Source organism: Podarcis liolepis (assembly GCF_965112155.1).
Source record: "Podarcis liolepis genome assembly, chromosome: 5".
Taxonomy (NCBI): Eukaryota; Metazoa; Chordata; class Lepidosauria; order Squamata; family Lacertidae; genus Podarcis; species Podarcis liolepis.
This window is the reverse complement of record NC_139556.1, coordinates 34,555,053-34,566,601: the sequence shown is the minus strand read 5'-3', so window position 1 is coordinate 34,566,601 and position 11,549 is coordinate 34,555,053. Positions and strand designations below refer to the sequence as shown.

Below are 11,549 nucleotides of genomic sequence, written 5' to 3'. Positions count from 1 at the left end.
TGTAGGGGGCCTAAAAGTAATGTGATTGTGACATACTCTAAACTCCCTGAGGGCCCTTAACATTGCCCAATATGACATGTAGGAGAGCACTTTGTTCATCTTTGGACATATAAGCTAAACTGTTTCAAGTTCACGAGGCGGCTTCCTTCCTCTGCCTAGAAGCTGGCCGACCCTAAATGCAACAGAGACTTGCAGCGGCAGCAGCTACAAATATCATCATAATTTAAAAGCATACAGCAGCAGAGAGTATCTTTTATTTCTGATACATTGTCAACAACTGTGTAATAGCATCATGACCACTTTTACAACACAGGACTGCTAATTTACAAAAATGGCAATAAAGAGTTCTGGTAGGTATTCTTTAGTCACAGTGCGATGGAAGACAACGGACCAATACAGGCAGTAAACACTTTGATTCAGCAAATGAATTCTCTTCTTGGGTTTGCCTTTGAGCTTCAATGATGCTTTCTTATACAAACATGCACACCCTCCATTTTCTTGGTTTTTTTATTCTTTAAAATGTAGGGTTAATGAAGGATACAAGCCATGTATTTGAAATGAGTAGAACTGCCATTTTATTTTTTTTATTTTTTTTTAAAAGGTCCCTGATCCAGTGCCTTTCACAGCAGCTTGATTTGAAACCATGTTTTTCTTCCTGTTGCGAAGAGCTTCATCTGCTGATTTCTGTAGATCAAGCTGCTGTTAAAAAGCAGGACAGTCTCTTTATTTTATCATTTGGCAACCTCATGTGGTAGAAATGCATCCCTTCCTGAAATGAAATGAGGATGTCATCTCCTCTCCAGGGTGGAATCTACACACATATGAAAAAAGTTTTGAAAAATACATTGAATTTTGCATAGCTCACTGTCGCCATCTAGTGTCATATTTGTATATTGCACTTTACAGCACAGCTATATCCCCTGTGTAACAATTAAGAAACAACAAGCTACTCTGCAAAGTTGTGTGGAAGGTGGGCTAAACATTTAAAGTCAGCATAATAAAATTAACGGAACACTGCCTCAACACCCCTTCGAGATTTTTATTTTTTTTAGTGTATCAACACCAACAAACATGCAGGTAGAGGTAATCTGACAGGTATTATATACCTGGACTTTCAAAAAGCTTTTACAAACTCTTTCAGCTAAGGTTCCTAAGGAGACTTAGTAACATTGGGAAAAATAAATAGATAAAAGTACAGGTAAGTCCTCTAATGGGCATACACTAGGAAGCAGGGGTTGTGAGGAGATAGATAATTTCCTTCATTGTTAAAACTAAGAGACACATTCCTCTAAGAATATGTTTTGGGGCTGGTGTTATTTAGCTTATTCATAAATAACACGGAGTCAAGGCTGAACAGTGAGGTAGATGACGCCAACTTGGTCACAATCTGTCCAAGAGGGTGAATGGGCAACAAATTGGCCAATGAGATACACACATCAACGGCATTCAAGTTTAAAGTGATGCATACTAACACAAAACATCCCAACCAAATCCCTGACAGGATCTGGCTGTGCTGCCATCATGTAAACTTAGCTCCTGGTGACATAAATAAAACGGGTACCCCACACCCACCCCAATAAGCTGGGAACATAAACAATGTTCTCTGCCAACACTGTAGGTTTTGAAATTGCTTCTCAAAATTTAATATATGCTAGCTGGGAATCTCAGATTCCAGAGACACCTTCCTACGAAAACAAACAAAACAACAACAACAACCAACCCCCCCAAAAAAAAACACACCCTGGCATCTGATCACATAGAAGCAGCAACCGTGACACAACAGTAACATTTGAATCATTCTTGGGCAGTCTCACAAAAGTTAATGGATCAATTACGGGGCTGATATAGAGTAAGTGAATGGTCTGCATGTGTGTGTGTGCTCTAAATACTGTATCTTTCTGTTTCCTGAATGGAGGCTTTTCTTCCTCTCACTTGTCACTCTTACCTTGCTTTTATTGTTGAGGTAGCACAACAAGCAGTCTCCAACAGATGAGGTTGCTGACCAGTCACAGACAACTGCGCTTCTATTTAGAAATCTAGTTCAGAATAATTGTTCTGTCTGGTTCCTCTTTAAACACAGGCAGGGGCGTCTTACCCATAGATGTTAGTGGCGCGGGGCCCCAGGGCGCCAGATTTTGGAGGGCGCCACAGGCTGAGAGTCCGGGAATGAGAGTCAGGGCGTGCTCCCTTCCCCGCTCTGGGGCAGCCCTCTCCTCTCCTCTCAGCCACCCATTGGAGCGCGCTGTGTCCGGCTCAGGGAAGCCCCTTTGCGTCCCCTCCTGCTGGGGCTGCCTGGGGGCCTGACAGTGCAATCGGGGTTGGGCGCGGGGCAGGGCAGGCATCTCTCTCCCACCCCTCTCTGGCTGAGTCACTGCTGCACGCCTCCCTGCGGAGTCTGCAAGTGGAGCAGGGAAGCACCCTGTGTAATCTCGGTGCCGGGCGAGGATGGGACAGCCGACAAGGCACCTGATCTGCTTGCTGGCCTTCCTGTTGTGCGGACTTCCCTGGACAGGGGCAGGTAAGGGGCGCCGGGCATTTAGAGGGAGGCTTTGTGGGAGGCCGTCTGGGCTGTGATCCGGGCGCCTCTTACTTACATGCAGCGCCGAGCACGCGTTGGGGACCACGCGATGTAAACGAGCCGGACCGAAGTCCCCCCCCCTTAAAAAAAGGTCGACAACTCTGTGAGATATGCTTAAGACGGCCCTGAACACAGGCCTGAATCCCAACACCTCATTTGGAATATATACAAGGTTCTAAGGGGAGGAATAAGCATTTATAAATTGCAGCGCTTTATAAAAACTGGTGTGTGTCATACCGAAGTATCAAAACCCAGGATAAGAAGAGGAAGTTCCACAAACGTCAAGTCCTTTCACTTAGATATCTACACCGACAATGGGTTTTGGTCTTGAAAAGCTTATTGGAAATGGATTTGGCTCACATGCTGTGAAAGTAATGTAACGATATATTGTATAATCAATCCATCAGCATCTCAAATATCCTTAGATATCCCAAGCTGGGATACTGACAGTTTTGGGGGAGCAACTTTTGCTGTCAAAGTCCTCCACCACCAGACCATGGTGGGCTACCCTTCCGTTCCTTGCAGGATACAGCCCTGTTCTCAAAAGGCTACTCTGACCAGACTCAGAGGGCTGTGCTGAGTCACTGCCTTGAACTTCGACAAAAATCCGATTGCGTGCCCCAAAAAGCAACCCACTGTTGGTTCTGTCAGAATAGGTGTTTTTGTGTTCTGTTTCCATGGAGCAGAGCTGGACCTGGAAGGCCTCCTGGAATCCTCTCCGGAAGTTCTCGTTGAAGTACCCGTAGATGATTGGGTTGATGCTACTGTTAAAGAAAGCCAGCCAATGGGCAAAGGGGAAAAAATAAACCGTGACGAGGTTGAGCTGATTCTCAGTGAGGTTCCCGTAGTCTGTCAGCAGCAGTAAAGTCCAGAGGGGCAGCCAAGAGAGGGTGAAGAACAACGCCACAATGATCAACATGTTGATAACTCTGATTTTCCTCTTGGACACTCTCCTTCCCTCGTTCTCCTCCGACTGGGAGCCTCTAATGCTTGCGGATGACTTAAAGAGTTTAAAGGCAATCCGAGCGTACATAATCACAATCGAGGTGAGAGGGGCCAGGTAAATGTGAGAGAAAAGAATGGTTGTGTAGATCTTGCGCATCTCCTTGTCCGGCCATGCCTCCCAGCAGGTGTAGAGCGGGTAGGAATTGTTGTAGGCATCTAGCATGAAGTGGTACTCATCCCGGGTGACGGTCAAGGTGACTGCAGAGGGACACATGATGATTAAGGCTAAGACCCAAATTATAATGATGGTGACCAGAGCTTTCCTTAGAGTTAGCTTCTGCCTGAATGGGTACACAATACAGCGGAACCTAAGCGAGAAGAGGGAAAAAGCAATATATTCAGATACAACACTGGAAAAGCTATGAGAAACAAGCATTTCCTTCATGGTCTGCTGAGAGACTTGTGGGATGTACTGTACCAGAACACAAGGGGTTTAAAGGGCCTTTTATAAGCAACATTTTGAGAAGGCACTTTTCCTGCATGAGCGAAAACTGCATCTCAGCTTTTCTAAAAGGAGATGATAATTTCAGGACAAAACGCCATTAAAAGGAAACATATGAACTAACTTCAATAGACCCCCCAAAGTTCTCATTAGCGAAAGCAAACATGAGCAGCTTGTGAAACTAACGCTGCAGCCAGACCTCAGTCAGGGGACCCTGGGCTCAGACGCTTGCTCAGACATGAGATGAGTGGCCAATCAGCCCAACCTACCTCACAGGGTTGTTGTGCTGATAAAATGCAGAGAGGGAAAACTATTTCTCCCTGAAGCCCTTGTTGGGAGAAGGGAGGTGTTATTCTAATTTCCACCCCACTTTTCTACCAAAACATTCAAGGAGAGTTGCAAGAAGTTAAAAACAATGCAATGTGCGATAGATCCTCAGAGACAGTGGGTTATAGAAGGTAGAAGCAATAAAAATGTTAAACATAAATAATAAACGGATAAAATGTTATCAAAATTATATATGGCACCATTGTAACATTTCCCATAGTTGACAGAGAAGGTTATTTTGGGGCTCTGCATATGCCTTTGATGGGGGTTTGAAAATTGTTGCTTATTTACTGTGTTGGCTATTATTTATTATTAATAATAGCTAATATACTGTGTTGCCGACAAAGGTCCGTATAGTCAAAGCTATGGTTTTCCCAGTAGTGGTGTATGGAAGTGAGAGCTGGACCATAAAGAAGGCTGATTGCTGAAGAATTGATGCTTTTGAATTATGGTGTTGGAGGAGACTCTTGAGAGTCCCATGGACTGCAAGAAGATCAAACCTCTCCATTCTGAAGGAAATCAGCCCTGAGTGCTCACTGGAAGGACAGATCCTGAAGCTGAGGCTCCAATCCTTTGGCCACCTCATGAGAAGAGAAAAGACCCTGATGTTGGGAAAGATGGAGGGCACAAGGAGAAGGGGACGGCAGAGGACGAGATGGTTGGACAGTGTTCTTGAAGCTACTAACATGAGTTTGACCAAACTGCGGGAGGCAGTAGAAGACAGAAATGCCTGGCGTGCTCTGGTCCATGGGGTCACGAAGAGTCGGATACGACTAAACGACTAAACAACAACAACAACAACAAAATATACTGTGTATATGCCAAAATGGTTTTGAAGTGGTTTTCAACTATAAAATCAATAAACAAAATTCCATGAGTAATGAAATACACAGAGCAGCAAAACATTCTCAATTAAAATATACCGTAAAACAAAAGCCAGTTAAAAAAGCATGACAATTAAAAGTTTAAAAACAAATCAGGGAGTTCAAGGAAATGTTTGTCTAAACAGGTAGGCATTCAGGAGGTACAGTAGTGGAATGCCATTAGTGATGGGGCCTCATATTTCAGCAGGGAGAGCATTCTGCAAAACTGGTGCCCCCAGTGGCGGGGAAGAGGGAAGCCTCCTCTGTGTTACCATAAGCCAATCATCATTGGGTCATGACAAAAGTATCTGGGTTCCCAAAACTGGTTGCAAGGCTGGGCAGTGGAGGGTAGCCTTGGTCCAAAGTTAATTAGGACTTTGTATGTAAGCAGCAGGGACGCGGGTGGCACTGTGGTCTAAACACTGAGCCTCTTGGGCTTGCCAATCAAAACATTAGTGGTTCAAATCCCCGGTGAGCTCCCAGCTCCTGCCAACCTAGCAGTTCGAAAGCATGCCAGTGCAAGTAGATAAATAGGTACCACTCCAGCGGGAAGGTAAATGGCATTTCCGTGTGCTGCTCTGGTTTCAGTGTTTCATTGCCCCAGAAGCGGTTTAGTCATACTGGCCACATGACCCGGAAGAACTGTCTGCCGGCTCCCTCGGCCAATAAAGCGAGATGAGCGCCGCAACCCTAGAGTTGTCTGCGACTGGACGTAACTGTCAGGGGTCCTTTACCTTTGCCTTTTTTTATGTAAGCAGCAGAAACTTAAGTTGGCTTGGTGGCTAGAAGGCAGCCCAGTACAGATCCCTCAGCGTTGGCATGGTATGGGCCCGATAAGGAGCATCACCCAGGCTGTGGTGTTCTGTACTATCTGCAGGTGTCTGGGCAAGTTGCAAGGGAAGCCACACATCAAGCACACTGCAATAGTCCAGATAGGAGGCTGCCAACATATGGGTCGCAATGGCTAATGACCTGACCCATGAAATCACACCCTGTTTTTGTCTGCATGAATTCCTGTTTAAAATTTTTTTTATATGCTGTATTTTTCCTGTTCTTATATGGAATGTTGCCTTTGTGTTAATGATACCATTTACTGTTTTTATGCCGCATGTTAATTTGAGGTTTTTAAAAACACTAAGCGGTTTATAACTGCTTTGAAATAAATAGAACAAACCTACCTTTCCACTGCAATGGCCACCAGGGTGAACACGGAAGAGGAGACAGACATCCCTTGCACCAAGCCACTCATTTTACACATGGTGATGTCAAATGGCCAGCCTGGAATGATATGCAGAGTGTCAACTGCAGTGCATTTCTTAACATTCTAGACCTCCTGAGAGGTAATATAGCAAACACACAGTGATCGAACCCGAGCCTTCTCTGAGAGCTGCTAAACCATGTCTAGTTTGGACGCCAAGAATCGGAAAGGACTCTGGCATCATGGGATTGACTCCCCAAACGTGCAACGATATTGTAATATTTATTGGAAACTGTGGAAAAAAATGTTTTCTGGGAAACGACCTGCAAGCAGTGTAGCCTGACCAATGTGACATATAACCATTCATTGACAAACACAAATAAATGTCTCCAAATTATTCACAAGTTGCAAGTTAGCATCAAGTCCGTGTGGGAGATCCCATGCCCATGGCAATCACCATTTGGCCGCGGCAACCCCATCACGATTTGTTTCTTTTCAACCCAACGTTTATCCATGTTTCTCTCTTTTTCAAAGATGGGGATTTCATACTAATTATAATATCCTATTGCATCGCTCGGCCAACAAATTTTCTTTTCAGTTTCCCAGGCTCAGATCCAGCAATAACAAAGGTGCCAGCAGACCCTTTCAGGGGCTTCCTCTGCATTTTCATTCAGCATAATCCCATTTCCCATAGGGACACCATTCCCTGTGTTTATGGTGTCTACTTTAAATTATGTTTTGAAAAAAGCATACACATTTTGTCTTCAATATTAGCTTCAACCTTCTACACTACAGGGTAGTTTTGTTCCTTGAGGTGGAGTAATTTGGATTATCTACTTTAAATGCCCAAATTTCCTGAGGCAGGCCTTATCTATCTTCCTGTAGCAAGCATGACTGTGTTGCCCTTTAGAAATGTACCTCAGGTTAAGTACTTAATTTGTTCCGGAGGTCCGTTCTTAACCTGAATCTGTTCTTAACATGAAGCACCACTTTAGCTAATGGGGCCTTCTGCTGCTGCCGCGCCGCCGGAGCACGATTTCTGTTCTCATCCTGAAGCAAAGTTCTTAACCTGAAGCACTATTTCTGGGTTAGCGGAGTCTGTAACCTGAAGCATATATAACCTGAAGCATATATAACCCGAGGTACCACTGTACTCCCAAGCCTGTAAGCATGCTGCGTTCGGCCTTTAATGTTTTCAGCTTCCTCTAGATGTCTCCATTCACCATACGATCACAATCCCATTCATTTTTGAATAAGTCAGATTTGTGCAGGGCACCAGAGCTAGCTGCATGTGGTATCATTGCTATCCATTTAGAACTTCCTACTGTCAAAAAAGAAAAAGACTGACATCTCCTTCAAGAGAATGTGCAGAACACTCTCCTGCTCACACGCACTTGCTGTTCCCTTCTAACACAGGTGTCTTATATGATGGGAGATATTGATTGATTAGACATACTCTGATCAGTAGAGAGGATATGGGCAAAGCTTTCTTTTCTTGTTTGGAAAGAATTTTCTAGCCCTTTGGACTGAAAAGATTTGAATGTGCAGATGCAATCTTTAGCAAAATCTCAGAAGCAAAAGGAATTGCTGCGTAAGTGCAAGGGGGCAGGATTCCAGCGCTGCAATTGCACCGCTCCTTTCCATGCCTAGCAGAATCAGAACATATGCATAATGATGCTACTAATTATTATTTGTATCAGAAATTATGCAGATGTGCTTCATTTTCATCATATATGCTGGTTGCCGATTGGAAAGACGGGTGTAAAGTTCTGCAGGAAACGTCAGAGAGCAGATAGTAAAGAGAACTAGCTAAATAGGGGAGTGAGCCACACATTTAAAAATATGTTCAGAGCTTTTGCTGCAAAATCTGCACTTGTTTTGAGAACAAACCTCTTTTTTGCTTTACTGCTGTCATGGCTCTCTATTGACTTCCTCAGTGGCAGCAGAGTGAATCCTCAAAGTTACTGGCACATTTCTGCCCCCCCCCCACTTGACAGCTGTAAGTGCTCAAGGTGAGAAGAGGGTAAGTGGATAGTTGTCACTTGATGAGGAGGGGAAAGGTATACTTAGAGGCAACATACAGACCATCGGTCATTACAGGAGGGGTGGGGGACAGAAGGAAAGCAGGAGAACGGACATAATATTTCACTAATCTCTATCTCCAAATGACAGATTTTAGACCCAGAATGTTCAAAGAGACAGATGTGCTATAGGAACATAGAAAGCTGGCAAACTTTAGGTCCCTCCAGCTCAGTATTTTGTCTCTAGGGACTCTTTGTAGGCCTCCAGAATCTCAGATGCGTCTCTCTCAGTCATACCTGGAGATGCCAGGGGCTTTTTGACATGCAGAGCAGGTGCCAAACCACTGCCCTACAACCTTTCCTTCCCATAATAAGCTGCCTTGTCAGACCACTGGTCCATCTGCCATGACATTATCTACAGGATAATGTCAAGCAACTCTCCAGGGGTTTGGAAGGTTTTTCCCCCCTCAGCCGTACCTGAAAATACTGGGGACTGAAACTGGGTAGATATTCTATCTGCATTGCTGTGGCCTGTAATTGGGAATGGTGCTAGTCACTGTAAACCCCAAAGCTCAAATTGCTAAATTAAAAAGCATTCGAGAAAAATCATTCCACTGTGTATTATTTTATTTACTATAGACCACAGGCTAAACACAGTAGAGTTCAAAACCTATTTTTCTGTTAGCAGAACCGTCATGTTGGATCGACTTTCCTCAAGGGCAGTTTGTCCACGATGGATCAATTTTTTTCATTGCAGTCCAATTCACAGCCTTCAGAGAACACAGGCTGGTTCCTGCAGTGCCCTCCCATTTCACATAAGGCTTCACGTGTGAACTTATTGCGCACCCAAGAACATTTCCCAGAATCCTCTGCAAGGTGTTACTGTTGAATGGTCAGTGTGAACCAATGTGGAATAGGTTATCTGAAGCCAAGAAACGGGGAAAGGACTGGGGGAGACTGATACGGTAAAGCAGGGGAGGTGAACCTGAGACCCTCCAGATGTTGTTAGACAACAAATCTCATAATCTGTGACCACTCGCCGTGCTAGCTGGGGCTGCTGGGAGTTCTAGCCCAGCAACCTCTGTTGTAGAAACACAAAGACCATATAAATAAAGGAAGAGCTTCGACATCTACAAGGAAGGAACCATCGTTAACAGCAAGTGGAGGTGGCGATGGGGAGAAGCTATTTGACTTTCCACAGGTCAAGAGCAAATGAAGAAGTCACCAAGCCCAGGGGAGCTTCTAGCTGAGACAACTCACACTCAAGACTGGGGTGACTTTTTAGAGACAGAAGTAGCAGCCTAAACAACAGAGCCTCACTCAAGGTACCTATCACCACTTAAATGTGTTTTGTTTTTTTAATTCTCCAGTAAGCCAGGGGACCTAATGGCACCACTGCAGGGAATTTGAATTGGTATCCTGAATTTCCAGATCTTAATGTGTAAATAAAAATGTGTAAATTAAACCAGGTATTCAGTGCTAATGTTACACAGAGTGCACTCACTGAAGTTAATGGGCATGATTAAAGTAGGTTCATTGATTCAAATGGGCCTACTCTGAGGAAGACTAGCATTGACTACTACCCATAGACAGCTGGATACATAGGGTGGGATTCAAAGAAACCTTTCTTTTGCTAAAGCATTCCTGCTTGCCAAAGTGAACTATCCTCTCCCCCCCCCCCATGCTATTCTGGGGGGTTATCCTGACCCCTCCCAGAGATAATTTCAGGGGTGTGGGTGACATGGGGGGAGGGAAAGCCCCACTGTGCAAGTGAAAGTCCTTGTGCACAGCTTCCAGTAACAGGGCAGGTTAGGTGAATCCTATCCTTAATTCACTAAAATCAGAGAGGGAAATTGAAGCTATCCTCCCCTGGGAGCTGGGGAAGCAGTAGCAATCTCGTAACTGGCATGTAGCTCATTATTCTGTTGATTAAAAGGATACAGTGCGGAATGGGGTCTTTTAGGCACAGCTCTGAAGTGCTAATAGCAGTTCAGAAACATAAATATGATTTTAACAAATTAAGGTTTTCAGCCGTTGACAGGGCCGCCCGGCTGAGTCGGAATGTGCCTGCCTGCTCTGCATAATAATTAGTCAGAAATCTGATCTTGTTTTAAGTACAAATTAGCTTACAAGAGTGCAATGCCAGGGTTACCTACTGCAGCAAAAACAGAGATAGAGGCAGCTGGTAGCGTAATATCCGTTTCCAAAACTCCTTTGTATCTTTTTGTGCTCATCTCTCAGACTCTTAGCACTTGCTGCTTTCCGTGGTGAAAATGGGCCTGCCTTTGCTCCCTTTCGTTTGGAAAGCAGAAATGTGAATCATAACATAATTTCGGAACGGTGTTTTTCGAACACACATACATGGAACATTAGCTTTAAGCACGCAGCTTGGCTTCTTTCCTATTGCTGCTTTCAGGATTAAAAACAGCAATGGCTCAGTCCTGCAATCCAATCCAAAGTCCAATCAGAACACCCTTAGATTTGGCATTAGGCAGAGCTCAGACTTGCCTAAGGAGAAATATTCAAGGGTCATTTACAGTGAGATAAGCTCCACTGAGGCCAATCAGATTTCTCCAGTCTAACTGATCAATGAATTGCCCCCTAACTGGTTTCTGGCATGCTGCTATACTGACATGCTCCACTGGAATGAAGAATTATGCTAATAAGGTATTTGATGTTTGGGCAAAACATCTCAGGCATTTCCATATCTTACCTGCAGTTCTCCATAAGTAGTAGCTTGCATCTTAACCTTTCATTATCACATTTCCTCCTCCTAGCTGGTTAAAAGGGATAAGAAAAACAAATCGCTTGTTGACCGCTATCTCCCAACACCATTTCACTGAATATCCCAGAGTCTAAGGAATATTAGACATAGTAAGGTCTATGAAATATAGGCTGAGATTCAGAGATCTGCATAGGCTTACACAAGTGACTTGCTTCAGCCTGGCAGAATTGGTGGCTCCTTCTTTGAATGGATGATGGTCATGCCTAGTATGGAATAAGAAACCATTTTGGCTCCGCATGTTCCTTAGCAGATGTCAGACTCACAAGTTAAATTTGACATCAGGTGATTGAATGCTTTGAACTCCCAAAGTTGGGTTTTCAAAGCACTATG

The 11,549-nt window shown here is 44.2% G+C and overlaps 1 protein-coding gene across 2 annotated transcripts in view; it reads right to left on the bottom strand.

Moving 5' to 3' along the window:
• Window positions 1-240: 240 nt before the first annotated feature.
• The window catches only part of LOC310707583 (neuropeptide FF receptor 1-like), a 20,512-nt gene continuing 9,203 nt past the window's right edge, over window positions 241-11,549 (bottom strand). Inside the window, exons 3-5 of one of the 2 annotated variants that reach the window (XR_014526600.1) lie at window positions 6,394-6,493; window positions 712-3,891; window positions 241-629 (exon numbers count right to left, since the gene is read on the bottom strand). Coding sequence is in view for 1 of the 2 variants with exons in the window: in XM_083504684.1 (XP_083360810.1) it covers window positions 3,000-3,891; window positions 6,394-6,493 (992 nt within the window). In the remaining variant the exon portion in view is untranslated. Of the gene's footprint in view, window positions 3,892-6,393; window positions 6,494-11,549 lie in introns of both variants that reach the window. The other variant, XM_083504684.1, reaches the window with a different exon arrangement.